Source organism: Haemorhous mexicanus, chromosome 2, assembly GCF_027477595.1.
Source record: "Haemorhous mexicanus isolate bHaeMex1 chromosome 2, bHaeMex1.pri, whole genome shotgun sequence".
NCBI classification, from domain to species: Eukaryota; Metazoa; Chordata; class Aves; order Passeriformes; family Fringillidae; genus Haemorhous; species Haemorhous mexicanus.
In genome coordinates this window covers 98640402-98658843 of record NC_082342.1, presented here as the reverse complement: position 1 = coordinate 98658843, position 18442 = coordinate 98640402, and the positions used below count along the sequence as shown (strand labels likewise).

Below are 18442 nucleotides of genomic sequence, written 5' to 3'. Positions count from 1 at the left end.
CCCATTCTACTGATGTTAATATTATCAAATAGTCTTGGTGAATTTCTTCCTAAAACTCCTAAGTCTTCAAAGTTTACTCAGATAAGTATGCTGATTTTCAGTTTTGTAGATTCATGGTTACCTAATGTGGCATTTCAATGTAATTGATTGCACATTGGCAAAGTTGGATCTGGTGATCCAATTGAGTAATGGAATGACTTAAGGTAATGTTTTAACATTTCCTGACTCAATCTGCAAGAGGGCTTTTTCTTTATCGAGATTTAAGAATGTCTGTGAATTCTTGTGAAATTTTGTTTTTTATTTCTCATGGAAAACAGGCTAATTGGGTATATATCCCTGAGAAAATCTTGATACTGTGTTCCTTGTCTGCTAGTAAGTTTAAGGCATGTTGTTTTTTATCAGCTAGTTATAAAAGATTTTTTCTATTTGTAGCTAAAACCTGATAAAAAGCTGATAAATATTTTGTCAATAAAGTCTGGCTGAACAGCAGGTCCCAGAGGGCCTGGGTCTAGCTGGAGACCTCTCATTTGCAGTCACCCTCAGGGTCCATTACTGAGCCCAGTATGGTTTAACTTATTCATACATGACCTGGATGATGGGATAGATGTCTCCTCATCAGGGCCACTGAGGGCACAAAGCTGTAAGGAATGACCAATACCCCGGAGTGCTGTGCAGCCCTTCAGAAGGACCTTGACAGGGTGGAGGGATGGGCAGGGAAGAACTGTGAAACTTCAGCAAAGGCAGGGTCCTGCACCTGGGGAAGAGCAACCCTCTGTGCCAGTACAGGGTAGGACTGACCTGCTGGAATGCAGCTCCGTGGGGAAGGACCCAGATGTCCTGGTGGACAGCAAGCTGTCCATGAGCCAGCAGTGTGTCCTTGTGGCCAGGTGGGCTGATGGTGTCCTGGAAGAGGACTGCATTAGGAAGAGTAGTGTCAGCAGGTCCAGGGAGGTGATCCTGCCCCTCTGCTCAGCCCTTTGAGGCCACATCAGGAGTGCTGTGCCCAACTCTGAGTTCCTCAGAAGAAGAGAGACATGGAGCTCCTGGAACAGGTCCAGTGCAGTGCTACAGAGATTATTCGGCGGCTGGAGCATCTCTCTTATGAGGAAAGGCTGAGAGAGTTGGGCCTGTTTAGTCTTGGGAAGAGACAACTGAGAAGGGAACCTCACCTCAGTCAATATAATCTAAAGGGAGGGTGTCAGAGGCTGGAGCCAGGCTCTGCTCAGTGGTGCTGAGCAGTATGGCAAGAGGCAATGGGCAGAACCTAATGCACAGGAAGTTCCACCTGACCATGGGGAATAACTTTTTTACTGTGTGGGTGACCATGCCCTGCAACAGGCTGCCCAGTGAGGCTGTGGAATCTCCTTCACTGGAGATATTCAGAAGCCATCTGAATGCAGTTCTGTGCCATGTGCTCTGGGATGAGCCTGCTTGAGCAGCAAGGTTGGACCAGATGGCCCACTGTGGTCACTTCCAACCCGACCCATTCTGAGATTCTTATGTGGCAGCATTACAAACAAAGAAAGCTGCCATCCAGTCATGCTTTCTGTCTGTACCACCAGGTCAACCATAGATTTCTGTGGTGCACAGAGCATGCAGATTATTTCTAAAGAGGTAGTTTCTGAAAGCTATTATATTCTGACTGTCTACTCATACCCATCAAAATTCAAGTAGTGCCAAAGAGCAGCAGTAGGAACACTTATCTGGACAAAGGAAGGACCTCACATCTCATTTACAAAATTCTTGGTATACTATCTGGTTTATAGAACATGATACTCTGGGATAGAAATCTTCCTAACTTCGAAAAAAAAATCAGAAAATAAAGCCCAAAGCATTTCTTTAGCTATCACTAAACTCAGTAGAAGGGTGCTGGGAGTGCAGAAAGGAGGGAAAGGAACTTCCTGTTCAGAACCTGAACCAACAGCATAATGAGAATTGTTTCTGTATGTGGAGGTTGAGAAGTCTTTAAAGCAGACAAACTACAAAACATCTCATATAATTTGGGGCATAATATAATAATTTGAAATCTTCTTAATTCTGGATAATTTCCAGTGTTTTATTTAACTAGATAATGCCATTTTTTAAAGCACAGAACAAATTTCACTTGAAAGAGCTGAGGAAGAGTATGTGCTACTAATGATAGAGCTATAGATCTTGAGTCCACTGGCAAATATATTTCTTCTTTCCTGCCATAAGTGTCAAGCCACTCAAAAAAATTTCTGTCAGATACAGAGCCAGTGTTTCCTTCTGTTGTGCCCAGCCACCATCTCTGTATGCACCACTCACATCTGGGTAAGTTATTATTAAAAGGAAAATTACAGTTGTTGAGCAAGATACCTCAGAGGCATGGCAATGACACCAAATCTCAGCAAAAATTTCAGGCTATTGAAAAATCTCTCTCAAACATTTCAGAAACTAATTTTGTCTGATAATTGTTTGAGATGAAGAACAACATATCCAACTGGAAGTATTCAGCCTATTCCCTTCAAGAACTGTGTTTGTGACAACAGGTATAATCTGTTCCCCTGGGAAAACTGAGGGCTTTTTAATTAGGATTCTGAAGGACCTCTTTTGAAGGCTAGGCTATATACTTCCTCTAATCAGAGAAATATTTCCTCATTAATCAGTATCACTGCCAGTATATCCAGATCAGACATAAGCCTTCTTCATTACTGGCAACAGTTGCAGGAAGAGCAAGAACTGTTGTATCTTGGGCAGATGAAAAGGTGCATCAGATCACCCTCCCCCAGCAGATTCATCTCACTGCTCTATGCTGGCAGATTGCAAAAGGTAACAAAAGGAGTGGACCCTATGGATTTTGGAGCTAAGAACCATTTGCAATGAAATAAAAGTGAACAAATAACATTCTGTAGGTTTGTCTGAAGCGCTGGTCAGATGAATTGTAAAGGGAGTTTTGTTCAGGAATGGCAAATGGTTTGAGAGCATCTCCTGATGAATGGCAAGATGTCTGCCAAGGTGGTAGATTATCAGACAGGATGCCTTCTGTATGTGTAATGTTTTTAGGAGCTGCCAGGAATTTTGATGTAGTTTCTTTATAATATAGTTGTTAAATGTACAAGATTAAAAAGGTATTTCTAGTCTATAAGGATATCTTTATGGAGATGTTCTGAGGAAAAAAAGCAAAGCTGAAGACATTGTAAAATACTGTCAGCTGAAATGCTGTTTTGTGTACCAGAAAACCAAAATGACTGATAGTGAACATCCATGCTTTTTTTAAAGTATTTACACCTGTGTGCTGATATAAGAGATAAAAAAATTCTTCAAACATCAGCAAATTCTTTTTTTCTACTTTAGATTCTGGGAAATATTTTCAAACTTGAAATCAAAGTCTCAGTCCCCATTAAAACCACAGTTCTTTTAGTTATGCATAGTAGTATTAAATATCTGAAATACAACGAAGAAATATGTCAGTGATGATTAGTAACCATAAAATAAGCAAATCTTTCAGAACAAAAAGTGCCTTTTTCTAATATTTGTTCTCTTAGACCCTGGTGACATGTCCTTTCATTTGTTAACATGCAATCATTCATGCTTTCTTTTGCCTTGGGAATCTCTGCTATGATTATTTAAGGAAAGTAATTTTGCTGGAATTAATATGATTGACAGCTAGCCAGTAGAAAGACAGACCCTCCTTCTGGCAAGAAAAGTGATATGAAAAAGAGGAAGACAAGAAGAAAGATTAAAAGAACAAAGTAATTTGCAACCACATATAAAGCAATGCTTTTGATTTGGATGTTGTATTGTCGGTTGTTATTTAGTTTTCAAAATCTGAGCAATAATTTATTACAGAAAATTACTATCATGGTTGAAGAGATTTTGCACATAAAAAGCACATTGTAGTAGTAAAATGTCACTGTTGTAGAGGATACAGAGCCTGGTGCTGTTATATTTACCCTGTAGGCAAGATATTAATTATGTAAAACCTCCAGCTCTTTTAATGTGGTGTGTGCATCTCCTAATAATGCTAGACCAAAATTATCAAGAGGAGTTCATAAAAACACTGAGACTACATGTTTTTCTGTCAACAAATGCATCTCCAGTATATTTGCAAGCCAGTATATTTGTCACAAATACCAGAGTTTTGATAAGGAATGCACTAAGGCTTTTACCCAGAGTTTTGGAAGCTAGGATCAGGTTCCCACTTTGCCTGACTTTTAATAATTCATTCAGTCAGTTTGTATTGGTCTTTTCCTAATGCAAATGTTTATATATTCTTTGAGGGAAAGCAAGAGAGACTAATTTGAGAAAATAACAGTCATAGACTCAACAGGAATGTAAACAATTCAGTCTCAAATTTTTAATTGAATCAGTAAGCTGTTTTGTCTGTATTAAGTAGTTCTCAAAAATTGTGAAATATAATGCAATACTTCAGCTGTTGTAAAATGCTACACAGCAGTTTGTGTTTTGCCTTCCTACAAGGAAGGCTACATACAAATGGGAAAAATAAAAAAGAAAATAAAAAGAAAGAGGGTAAAAACCTATAAAGTATTCTAAAATTTCAAGTTCTCTATTTTTCCCCAAAAAAAATTTAAATAACATAAAAATTCTGGATTTTCAATATTCATTCTCTGAAGCAGTTTGTTTTTAAAAAAAAATAATTTTTCATTCTATAAATGGAGAGATTTTGTTGAAAACTTGTTCTGACAAGGAATTCCCCCCCCCCCCCATCTCTAATCAGGAGCAGTTGTGAATGAGGCTTACATTTTAAAACCCAATTTAAATTGCATTCATTGCTAGAGATGGATGTGGTGATACAGCTTTATGCTTTTTCTTGTAGAAATTCCCTTGGAGGCTAATCGACCTCCCGATAACCTCCCCTGCCCAACAAAGCCATTCTGGACTAGATTTATTATGTAACAATCCATGTCTGACATTTATGCACACAGCTAGTCCTGTGACAATCAGTAGTGCATTGAACTAGTGTGCTTTTGAAATGAAGACAAACTTCTTGGGCATGATTTCTGATAAAGGCCTGCTTGCCCCTGAGGATTGTCTTTCCCAGCTTGTTTTTTAATATGCATTTTTTTCGAATGATTTTACTTGGTTTGCTATACAGGAATTTATTTTGAGGGTTGGATCCTGGTCTAATGTCATGGTAGGGGGTTACAATGACTGCAATAGAAACATAATCATGTCCTTCAATAGTGGTTCACCTTTTTCTCCTTTACATCTATAGTCTGATATGCACAGAGATTTAGACATAGAGGAAACTTGAAATATGGAGAAAAAAAAAATGGAAGGATCTCAGAACAAGCAGTCTGCCATATTATTGTTGCAAAGTAGGTGACAGAATATCCCAAAAAATTAATTTTTCTCACTGCGGTGAATTTAGTTTCCTCTCCAGATCAGGCTTACAATGACTCAGTCCCAAGTACAGAGTAGTAATACCTCTGTCCTTTTCCCATTTCTTCTGTCCAAATCCTAGGTGACTGCTCTACCCTCATCCTTCCACTCCTTCCACCTGGCCCCAATAAAATCCCTTCCCTGAATGCATGCAGTGGCACACAACAAATTAGATGCAAAGTCAGCAGCTACTCTTTTATTTATACAGAGAAGGAACATCTGCCTTCTTCAGACCTGACCCCTGACTTTCTTTCCCCTGGGACGTGTAACCTCTTGGGCAGCCTGAGCCCAGAAATTCTACTTGATGCTGACACAGAGAGGACTTGTGCTTAACAGGTTTCCCTTGAAGTGCATTCTACTTCAAGGGAATCCAGCAGAAGCAATCCTGGCTGCCAAAGAAATATGAGCAGGAAAGGATAACTGAGTGTAACCAGGCATTTTTGAAACTTCCCTGAAATGGTTGTCCTTGATGTCAGAAAATGAGTACCTATATCCTTAGAAACCAGACTTTAGGAAGTTAAGATTTTTTTTTCCTTCTCTTACAAATTTAGTTTTTAGCATAGCTGCTAAAGCAATCTTGAACCCTGTTTTTTATTTCTGTTCAGTATAATAGGTTGTGAGTAGAATTTTGATTCTGTTCTGTACATGGTCTGCTTGTGCATTTCATCCATGTTTTTGAAATACAGACTGCTTTTGTCCTAGAACAGAAATACTTCTGTCAGAAACAACAGATATTTTATTCACTTGCTTGAATTCTTATTATCTGTAATATCTTTTTTTTCCCCAGTGACCAGGTGTTTGAAATTGGAGTGTTAGATATTTTTGGATTTGAAGAATTTCAAAAGAATACTTTTGAACAGGCAAGTGTGGATGCTTTGCTGAATTTAATGTACCTGTTGTTATTTCTCTAATTAACTAGTTTTGATCAGAAGACAAATATACATGAAGGTAAAAATTTTCTCTTAAAATATTTTTTCCATTATATCTATATGTGTATGTATTATATCCTGGGTTTTTTACAGTTGTTGACAACTTAAAAATAATGTAGTGAATGTCTATCATGATTTTGAAAAGGGGTAGTATTAGCTCTGAAAGATAATCTGAGGGAAATAGTGTTGTTTGTTTTCATTCTTGTGGTATTTATACTTCAACTAGACCAATGAGTAGAAGGACAATATACTGAATTGGAAGAAAGATCAAAAGGTCTTCAGATGCCTTCGAGAAAAAATAAAATGAAAATGCTGCATTATGCTAAGTGCCATTACTGGCAGATTCACCTCTGTGTGACTTGACAACATGTGACGTTTCAAAACACTGCATTGCATCCTTGGAAAAGAAATTGAAATTTATGTCACTTAATGCTTTAAAATAATTTTAAATATCAAACTTTCTTTAAATTGTTTGCCTACCTTCAACATTAATCTCTGAACACCAGAGCTCTTGTGAATTACATATTTCAGAAAGCATTAGTGACTCTACACAACACACTCAAGGAGGTATTTAAGTTGTTGTTCCGTTGTTCATTCATTCTGTGATGCAGATGAAGAAAATCAAAGCACAGAACAAAAAAATCAAAGCAGAGAGAAAAATTGAGAAGGCATCAGCAGCAACAAAGGACTTGTTATTGTTTGAAATTGGGACTTGCCCCTTTGTCCCAGTCAGTCCATCCTTTTATGGCTCAGCTTCCTCCTTGTGGTGAAACAGAAGTCATAAGCCACATCAGCTCAGCTTGTATAACATGTTTACATTGCTACCCAATTTCCAAATGTTTGAAAGCACACGACAGGTTTACCTGTACATCAAAGGAGCATGTAAGAAGGCAATAAAATAAATTCCAGTTTCCCCCTCACAAAATTCTTTTTGCTGTTGCAGTTCTACCTTGCTTGAACATTTGCTGGATTAAGGACTCTTCCTGTGTACCAATATTCCTAGTCATTTACTCATTGTGAATGCCACCTTCAGGGGAAAATATAAAGTGAAAAATTAAAAAATTTTTAACAGATTGAGTATATGAAATTTAAAAAATCCATTAGCCTCCTGATTAATAAGTATGAAGTATTCTATGCAATTTAAATGCTTCTCAAAAAAGAGGGATTCATCTTGGGACTTACTGCTTATTTTCCTTTGACTCTGTTGTGCATTGTTTTTTGTCTTGAAACTCATAAAAGATCTGCAATTGACATCATGAAATACCATTAATTAGATTCTCTGGTTTTAAGTAATTTTCTGCTTAATAACTGCAAAGGATACTTGAAGAGAAAATACAAGATCTAAGAAAAATTAGTAAAAAGGAATTAATTTTATTATTTCTGTGTGGTAAATGTGATAATTTCAAAGTCATATTTGCATTTCTATTTTATTTTTTATAAATAAATTTATTTCAAGAGACACTTATTTTCCCTCCACCTGTACTGAATTCATTTTGTTGAAAAATACGAAGTAATAATCTGAGTCATCTCAGAATCTATTTAGCTGCATTCCTGAAAAGGCAAAGCAGAAGTGAGAGTTTTTTATATGAGCTCTATAATGCAATTAATGTGTCTGATTCCTGAAGTGGTGGGTTCTAGTATCAGTGGAGAGAAGCAATTTGTATCTCCATGTGGTACATACTAATCATGCAGACTTATCCCAAACAGCCTGAACTTCAAAGCTAGAGCTCTCTAGCCATCTAGTCTAGTTCAGAGTTCTGCCTGGGCTTGTTAACCCTAACAAAAAACAGTCTTGTTAGCCCAGATAGGGTCCTCATGCAAAACATTGCATCATGTCTGCAAACATGCCCAGTTTCAAGGCCTGTGATTGCAGAATGTTTGCATTAAATATTACAACCAGACAGTAGTGGAGCCATAAAAATTATTTTTTAATCACATTTAAATTAGCATACTTGAAAATGTCATTAGAAAAGTAATTTTAGGGAAAATTAATCTTCTTTTTTTCCAAATTAGTGTATGATAGAGCATTCTTTCTGATATCTGTTTTTTCTTGTTTCTTAGAAAAAAATTATGACTGTTTTCAATAAAAATTAAAACCTCCTGATTGCCAAAAACTGGGGACATTCAAAGTAGCTGTGTGAATCTTTCTGGAGATTTATCAGGCTGGTAGATAGACAGTTTAATATCATAATTAAGAGAGTAATAAGATAGTAAATCACATGTCAGTTTTAATAAACTGTGTTTGAAGATGGCTCAGGCAAACAGAGATGGATAAACTGGGTAGAATAACTTGTTTACTCCAGTGTGTGTTTTGGAATGACAAGGCATTAGAGTATTGAAATATCAAAGTCAAATGAAGAATTGGTCTAGGAACAACTCATGAGCAATGCAAAGGAAGACAGGTATCAAAGGACTAGAAAAGTAAGATAAATTATGCCTACACCAAGATCTAATAAATTCTGCAGGCAAAATAATGTGGCTGACAGTTTGTAGAGAGAAAACTTTTATAGGCCATTGTAAACAAGAAGGCATTAGAGGTTAAAAAATATTATATAATTGTTTTCCTTTTACTGGGTGAGTATTGATAAGCCTTTATTGTATGGAACATGTGTGATATGTTATAAGAGCAAAAATTGGACATGCAGTTCTTAAATGAAAGTAAATAAGTGTGTGGACTAAGCAATAGTGAGGGGAGTTTTGATTTTTGGTATGAAATTTAAAAGCTGAAAGGCAGGGAACACTGTTTTTAGAAGACACAATCTGAAGGAGTCATTGCTCAGTAAAGACTGAAATCTTCTGAATTACCAGGACTCAGCGAGTTACTGCTTTTACTGCTCATCAGCTGAGCTATGGTAAATGACTACAGCACACTTTTAGCTCACCCTAATAACAATTTACAATCACTTCCTAGCAGTGATCATTAGCTAGTGAACAGCATTTTCCTGGAGCAGCTGCATACCTGCTGTGCCAGAAGAGCTTTGTATACAGCCACAGTGGAACATGGTCAGAAGTGAGCACAATTTCTCCTTCCAATTCTGTAAAGAAATGGCCTTCGTTTTGTGGTCATTTCAGGAAATATGAGAGCTCTAGCAAAAATACCAATGGCAGTTTCCAGTGTTAATTCAATGTTTTCTCAGGCTTCCTAATTGAGAAGGACTCTATTTGTTTCCAGACTATTCTGCACCCCTCTAAAACTAGAAGATGTCTGTTTCTCATCTAGTAGAATTTAAAACTAGGTGAGATCTTATTCATGGCTCCTTCACAGCACAAATCCAAATAGTACAGTCAAGGAATGCTACAACCTTCATACTTATGTTAGTATATTTTTGGCCATAACTCATGACCAGTGAATATAAGAAGCAATAAGCAGGATGGATAGTGGTCTGTACCAATTTCCCCCAGCTGTATCTAAGAAAACAGTATTATAGAAGAAGAACCAGACATTAGAGGAGAACGAGTACCTTTCTTCTACCTGCAGAAAGTCAGGTCTTTCTACAGAAATGGAAGTCTGTAGCTGTAGATTCACCATAAAGAACAATAATGCAATAAAGTTAAATGGACAATGCTAGTAGTCTTAACTGTCCAATATAGAATTCAAATGAGAAACTGAAGAAAGTATTTAGCTCTTGCTAAATTCTGTGTTTAGCTCTTGCATGGTATTTTACATCTATAGGCCTCTCAAATTTTTCAGTAGAAAGTATCTACGTATTAATCTTTTTATAGGAAATAAAAGTGATTTATCTAAATTAATACTGCAGGTCACTGCAACAGTCAAGTGTCTCTTGACTCCCATTCAACTCTACACCCATTAAAGTACATGCACATTATCTGTATGATGCAGTAGAGCTCTGGGAGAGGCACAGCTTCCAAGGCAGCCCTGTGCAGCACATCACATCTCCTGCAAAAGGAGCCAGCTGGCTCTGAGAGCAGAGAGCATTACTTGCCCCACTCAGGACTCTACTTCAGTCCCTCTGGTGAAGCAGAAGAGGTCATAGAACCCAGCTGTGTTGGAATTTTCACCTATGTTTATTATTTGGTGTGGTAAACTTTAACTTCTCAGCATTATTATTCGGTGTGGTAGACTTTAACTTCTCACCATGTCTATTTCTATGGTTAACTCTGCTGACACTGCATTTTTGTCACATAACATTTCCTAGCCAGAACAACCATAACAGATTACTTTGCACTAAATTGCTTAGTCTCAGCCATTAGAATGCTTTTAGCTGTCTAAATGTAAGGTCATGTTGTCTATTTTGAAGGTGGATGGATATGAATAGACAAAAGTTACATGATGTAACTTTTCTACAGTCATTGCTGCCTCAGTGATAGTAGATGGGAGTCCACACACAGGTTTTTACTCTTGGAATGTCAGAAAGAACATTTAAAGATTTTGTTTTATGCTGAAGAAATCAACCTTCTTTTGTTTTGCCTGTGCAGAGCATAGATGGAGGTTGCTGTGTGCCTCTGTGGAATAAGCAGCTGCTGGTGCACACTGAGCTCTATTACTGTGTAGAGACTTAATGCAGAATCTTCCATGCAGTTCCCAGTGCTACAGTATTCTTTATTCCCTGTAAGATGATGGAAAGTGCTCACTAGGTTAATTCAGTTTTTAACAAGGAAATATGACGTGGTATTTTTAAGTCAGAGTTTTTCTGGCCTCCATCCACAGGAAGGTTTTAACAACCTTGTTGTGGAGCAGCGAGGACCAGGTGATCCTTGGCACCAGGGAGCCAGGCCAGAGGAGGAGCCAGAGGATGGCCATGCCCTCCCTGCTGGGCAGCATCCCTTGAGCATGGTGGACAGAGCCAGGGCTGGTAACAGTGCCCATCAGCAGCCCTGCTCTGGCAAGCAGCCAGATGGGGCTGGGGCTGGGACCCTGTCACAGGCAGCTGGAGAAAGAGCTGGAAGCTGGCACTGCCATGGCATCACCTGGGACTGGGCCCACCAGCAAGGAGTGGATGGGGGCCCCAGGAAAAGCTGAGCAGGGCTGTAAAAGCCTATTCCTTCCCTCAGGGACGTGGCAATCCTGTGTTTTACTTTCTTCCTCAGTCCAGTTCCTGAGGATCTTACACTCTTATGGCCTTTTTCAGGGTGTACTCCTCTCCCTTCCCTCTTAGACTCTATGGTCTTCTTCCCAGTGCACACATTTCTTTCTGTTTATACAAGGCACTATTATCTTTCCAGTGTTCCTTGACTTTAAAGCTGGCTTATCATGAACGTAGCATTAAAATATTTTTTTTTATTCTTTTACAGCAGATATTTCGTAGCCAAAAAATAAAATAATTTATCTCAAATTGAGATTCCCAGCTCAATTTAGTTTGTGATTGATGGGTGAAATACTGCACAACAACATTTAATTGACATACATACTTACTTTTCCACAGTAGCACCTTTTTTTATCCCATAGTACTTAGTTTCTGGCTAGCATTACAAGTGAAAAAATAATTTGAACTGTTCTAGTTTCAGAACAATTCCAAACTCTTTCAGGAAAAGATTGTTGTTACCATGTTTTTTTGTTAGCTTGGTTGTTTAGTACTTTCATATCTATGAAAAGTCAGTGGGGGGGTCCTTTTTGAGGGGTGTTTCAGACCCTCCTTTGTTGAAGGCTTCTCAGGTGACAGCAACTTGTAGCAAAGTTTTAATGTAGCACCAGGCTCTCTTTTACATTATTTGAGCAACACAAATCAGCTAATGGCGACTGATCCCAGAGATGACATGGAGTCCCAGTGAATTAAAGATCTTCTGACAGAGGTAGGACTATGTCTGAATTTGTGTAGGAGCTGCATGGAGACCAAGAAAAATGTGCTAGATCCTGTTAGCACTAAAAGGCAAAGGAAGAAATGTAATGGTTCTGGTTTTGAGATCAATTCCTTAGAAATATTCTGATGGGTACCATACATACAGAAAAGGATGTTGAAAAGTTTGGGTAGCAGACACAAAGGAGAACAGCATTCAAGATACTTCTAAAAAATAAGTGTCAAGCTTAGGTTTAAAAAATATTTTCTGAGTGCAACCTCAGAAACAAGATGATTCCGTGTTTCATTATCTTAGAAATTACATTTTTGAGAAACACTAGGGCAGTTCCTTGCAGGTGAAATTTGACACTGTAACTTCATCATCTCAACCTGTAAATTAGGGCCTGATAGATGTGTTGAAATGACAGCTGTTAGCTTTACTCCATGCTCAGAATGCACATTCCTTGGGAGGGTTAATCCTTCTGCATGACCGAAGGATGTAAATGAGCTTTCCAAAGGGTCTTTGCATCCATCTTTCACTCACTGATTGACAGTCACCAAGTTTGCTTTCCACAAATTTCCTTCTTTGGTAATGCCTTTTTCAAATAGGCATAAGAGCCTGAAAATTTAATAAAGAGCAGAAAAATTTCATTAGTCATGGGTGCTTTTCTGTCTTCAGAGCACAGCACAATTTTGGTATTCTACCTAAATTTTAATTTGGAGGGCAGTTAGTCTAATGTTATGAATACTTATTGCTTTTAGTAAATGCCACTGTATTATTTTCCAAAATCTAAAATTTGGTTGGTGCTGCAAGTTATGGCTGTTTTTGTTTGGTCTTTTTAATTTTTTTTTAATTCTTGAACAAGCATATTTTTTTCTTCTAATAATATTCTGAAAGGGCTTCTTAGAGAAGACAGACAAATATATGGTGTATTTATTTTCACTGAGATGTATAGTGAGGTAATGTAAAAAAGATTGGTAGTAAGAGAACTACTTAGAAGACATAATATGGAGTCCACAAGATGCATATCAAGAACAGTTTAACAATGTTTAATGACAAAAACTACCATAGGTAATGTTGAGTAATGCTGCTAGTTAAAGAAAATGTAGTTCTTAAAGGCATTTCCCAAATATTTGTTTTAGGTTAAAATCTATTTAAATGATTTGGTTTTGGTTTTGGTTTTGTTTTTAATTACTGTTATGTTTCAATCTAGTTTACATGAGTACAGTTAAATACATGTTTAAAAAATGGGATTCTGTGAACTTTTCAAATCTTTGGACAGAAAGAATATATTTTTAATGTAATAATTAGAAGACTTGAAGCAAAAGAATTTGGGTTTGCAAAGCTAGTTTAGTTCATATTCATCCCATTTCTACATTTCAGAGGCTTTAACTATTATGTCAACCTGTGCCAAGCTTTTCATTTGAAACATTCCTTTCATTACCTTTTCCCAGCAGGTTGTATAAAACACTGAAATGGAGACAGAAGGGATCAGAATGTGCTCCTTTCCAGCAGCCCCTGGCTGGTCTCCTGGTTCTTGTTCTGCAGAGCTGTTCTCTCAGCCACTGCTCTGGAGAGCAGCTTTGGGGCAGTTTGTACCAGTGCTTCAGCTGCTTTCTGCCCTGGTCTGCAGTACCTTAGTAGCATTGTGGCTAGTCTGCCAGTCTGGGTGACAATGTTGCTTTTGTTGCTAAGAAGCACCCCAGTGTATGCCATAATACTATGGTTGGTAGAAATTAAAAAATTCTTTTTTTCTTTACCGTCATGAATATTTTAATAAAATACTATTCCTTTATTTTGCTACTTAAACCAATGCTGTTTATCAGATCTTTGGAAGGTGTGTCTAAGACAATCTTTCCTTTGCCTCAAATTCTGTAGTTCAATAATTTTTCTGCACAGTCAGGCTCTCAAATTCTTTTTTAAATGCATTTTAAGATATTGGCTCATGATAAAAAGTAAGCTTAACGAATTTTGACAGATTTTCTTTTTGTAGAATACACCTTTGTAAAGTTGAATGACCTTGTTCTCTAAATAGGTCATCTGCAAATAAAGATATATACAGCATGCATCATTTTAAGGCTTAACCATATTCTGCAAAGTGTAAGCTTTTCTGCCTTATAAAATAAGGTTAACAAGCTTCTGGAAAAATTTTGTAATTAGAATTCCAGAAGTGATCAGTAAAGTGCAGTTTGCCTGCCACAGAGTTAAAAAAGCTGTCTTTTCCATAAAATAAGTAGGTACTGGAAGCCAGTTGTATACTTCTATTGTTAATAAGATAACAATCTGAATGTTTATAAATACCAATTTTAAGAAGTATTGGTTTTATTCAAGGTTGTCTTTTGTCTGCACTGTCAAGCATTAGTAAAGGCATTTGGTTGTAAAATGAGCTTTGTCTCATTTCTTCTTGCTGCTTTTCACACTAGTCTATTTTATTGTATAGCAAGTGCAAGTTGGCTATGATAACAGGCAGTGTTAATGGAAAATTCAGGCAAGTCTTACATATTACTTGGGTTCTCTTCCCTCATCTGGATGTTAAGCCATGTAATTTTAGGATTGATCTAAATATTTCGTGCCTTTTAATATGACTTGCTGGTAGAATTGCTTTACACACTTTATTCATGGAAGATAGAGGTTATGGCTGGCCAACTACTCACAAATATGTGAGCAGTTTAGACTGAAAAGAAAATGCATGCAGGCATTCCTTGTATCATTCCTCATATGAAGTGTTCTTACACCCTTTTAGGAGTTTCTGTTTTCTTAATTTCTTAGACATAGTTAATGTAGCATTGGAGGAGGTTTTCAAATTTTCAGCTAAAATTTCCACTTTAATGTCAAAAAAAACAGTTTAAGCGTTTATTCCACAAGGTTATTAAATACTTACTTACTTTAGCAGGTGGGCTTTGAATAAAATACAAAAGCACACAAACAAGCTGATACAATTCCCATATGTTTTTAACTGAAAATCAGATTTCTGTGAAACTGTTTAGTTTTACATCCTATAAGGCAATCAAAGAAGATATTTTAGAAGCTTCTACACAATTTATCTCCCCTAATGTTGAACTTTCCTATGGAACACCATTTTCTTCCCAACCTTCCCTTAGAATATGTATAAAATGGAGAGCAGCATCTAACAAAATGTCCCTAGCTGTTTTATATGCTTTGGTAAAACACAATGAGCTCTTCAGAGACTCTTTTGGACTTCAGTGACATTGTATGTGGAAACAGAGTTTTGCCTTTGCTAGCACTAAACTAACTACAGACTCAGGATCTTAATTAAATATGTAGGGTTTTGATATTTTTTTTCTAAAAGCACACTGTATTTGTATAACCTTCCTGAATATAAAATGCAGAAGAATATTAAAAATACCAATTAATAGATATAGTTACCCTTCTTCATTCAATGGAATTAGTGTAAATATCCACTGTGTTTGATAATACTGATGCTTGATAACTCTCATATGGAATTCACAATGAACTGTGCAGGCAGAAAATTGTGTATTCCCAATATAACAATAATGGTTGTTAAAATCTAAACTTCCCTAGGGTCTTCCTAAATTTGTGGCCTACCAAGAGATACCATATTGTGGATTGACATTTCTTCAAATTTGATATTAGACATGCAGTAAAACCGACATCAATGAATTATCCAGTCAACGTCTAATATTCGATTTTTCTTCATTTTACAATAGCTCTGTGTCAACATGACCAATGAGAAGATACACCAGTACATCAATGAAGTCCTTTTCCTACAAGAGCAAGCAGAATGTGTACAAGAGGGAGTTGCCATGGAAACAATGTATTCTCCTGGTAACCATACTGCAGTCTTGGATTTTTTCTTTCAGGTAGTTCCCAGATCCATTTTAAACCATGTATATTTATATAAACTCTGTGCATGTTAGGCTAATACAAACTTTTGCTTGCATTTTCCAATTTATGGCGAGGTTGTGGGTCAAAGGGGCCACAGCTCAGAGCTTACTAAGAGAACAGGGCTGAGGAAGATGCAGCAGCCTCTCCCTGCCTGTACTGATTCCCGTGCAGCCTCTGTGTGTCGAGGCACGGTGACTGTGCTGCCCTGGGGCTGATGAGGCTCTGTCCTGAGCCTGGCAGCTTCTTTAGTGCCTGAAGATAGTTTCTGGGCAACTTCTAAGAAGCAAGTAACACAATCAGTTTCTAACAAATTGTCAATAGTGACCATTTTTGGCGACAGAAATACTGTTCCCTACATTTATTATAGAAGGACCAGCCTTGAATACTTAGCAAAATATTTCAATCTTTTTCTATTTTTCCTGTTTTTTGAGGTGATATATGTTTCTGTTTACTAAATTACTGTGTTACTCTACAAGGGACAACTGAAATTCTATTTCTCCTGTAAAAAATGAGAAAAATCTACTTTTCATTTCAGAAACCATCAGGCTTTTTGTCAATGCTGGATGAAGAAAGCCAATCTATTTGGTCAGTGGAACAGAGTCTTTCTAAACGCATTCAGTCTTACCTGGATACATCAGAGACAAATACAGTCTATTCCTCCACAAAAGATGGAAATGGTAACCTTGCCCCAAAGGATCTGGGCTCTACCTTCACTGTTATGCATTATGCTGGGAGGGTAAGTTGTTTGAATATCATTTACATGCAGTTAATGAAAAAAGTTAACAAAACAAAATGTTACATGGCTTCTCCAACTCCTTGCTATAAATAGGATTTCACTGTCAAGTGCTAAATTTTCAGGGGGCAACTTAGGATCTCAGTGCCATATCTAGTGTATAAAATGTGTAGCTTGCATCACAACATGCAGGATATGGACTACTGGTTCTGGCTCCTAAATTCTGTCTTCCTTGTAAGCATTTAATGTAGAAGGAGGTGATTCAGATCCCTCAGCAGAGATGTTTAATGCCATTCTAGCTGGCTCCACTTTGCATACAGATGTGGTTCCAGAACAGTACAGGTTCCCTGTAGCTGCTCTGCTGGCAGGGTTACCAGCATGAATCTGGTAAAAATCAAAAACAAGCCCCCCACTTTTTCTGTTAGTAGTCATAATATTTTTTTTTCCTACAAAAATCCCAGAACATGCTAAATGTCTTTCAGCATGACTGTAAAATTAGATTAATATTTTTTTATTCCCTTGCCTGCAGTGTTCACGGGAATAGTGTAATCAGTTCTTTTAGACTTCTTACCCTTTCCTTTCCAGTACTTCATTTTCACATTGTCCCCACAATCACATACAACTCAAAGCAAGCAAGTTAGATATGTGTTTAAAGGGATAGCTTTTTTTGGTTTGTTTGTTTTTTTAATAATCTGACAGTGGTATAAATCGGGACAGATCTACTTTGTGGCTCCTCATTTAGAAATGAAGCTGATGAAAGCCTGGAATTGTGTTTTGATGCAAGCAAATTTGTTCCTGCCTAATGATAGAAATGTGGTCATTATGGAAAGGACTACTTGAGTACTGCTTAAGTTCCTAACCCAAATACTCTGAATAACTCCCTGTAGGTTCTTCTTTCATCACAAAGCCTTCTACTTAGAATCAAATTATTTGCCAAAGTTAGGTGGTTTGAATACCTCTGCTACTGGGACTTGTGAGTAGGAATATGGGCACACGGTGATTAGATAAAAGTACAACCAATATTTTGTGAAACCTACCAGGACTTCAAGTGATAGAATAAAGAACTGACCATGAACTTCAGATATCTACTTTAATTTCTAAACTTTTTTTATACTTGTTACAAAAGTATTTTTTAATGCCATTCTGCTTATACAATTTTATCATAAGAGCTCAAAAAGGTTCCACGCCCCAAAACTTGACATGGCAGCAGCAACAAGGCATCTACATTAAAATCACAACCAGAATAATAAGCAAATTTCTTCAAAATTGAAGAAATTTTTGTCTTATTCTTTGAAGAAGCAATCAGAAGATTTGTAAAGACCAGTATTTCAGGTTTTGAAAGTTAAACTGTGGGTGATAAAGAGGACACTTTTCATTAACATGTGTTTTAGTCTTGCATGGTTGTTTAGATTTTTTGTTTTATAACCTAGACACTTGGTTTGACCTTTTCCTAATAATAGTAATGACATTTAATCTAAAAGCATGAACAAATAGACAGCTCTCGAAGAAATGTAAATCCACACATTCTTTTGAAGTCAGTGGAGATCCTCTGATTTACATTGGCCAAGGAACTATTCCAGTCAGGTTGTTCTTTGCATCCTTACAACAGTAAAATGCTTTGCCCTGCCAAATCAGAGAAGTTCTCTTGCAACTGCTTAACTCTGCTTCCTTTAATAGTAATCGAGCTAAATCCTTCAAGACACTTGCATTTTTGGTATCTTGTGGGACTGTTATCTAGCTATCATAGACTTAAATTAACTGTGTTTCATGATATGTATTTATATAAAACTTTGATGTTAGTGTGACTGTACAA

The 18442-nt window shown here is 37.1% G+C and overlaps 1 protein-coding gene across 1 annotated transcript in view; it reads left to right on the top strand.

Moving 5' to 3' along the window:
• MYO16 (myosin XVI) overlaps positions 1-18442 on the top strand; it is a 259909-nt gene that overhangs the window by 147520 nt on the left and 93947 nt on the right. The window contains exons 20-22 of the mRNA XM_059839709.1: positions 6152-6224; positions 15719-15871; positions 16432-16632. Coding sequence (XP_059695692.1) covers positions 6152-6224; positions 15719-15871; positions 16432-16632 — 427 coding nt within the window. The remainder of the gene's footprint in view (positions 1-6151; positions 6225-15718; positions 15872-16431; positions 16633-18442) is intronic.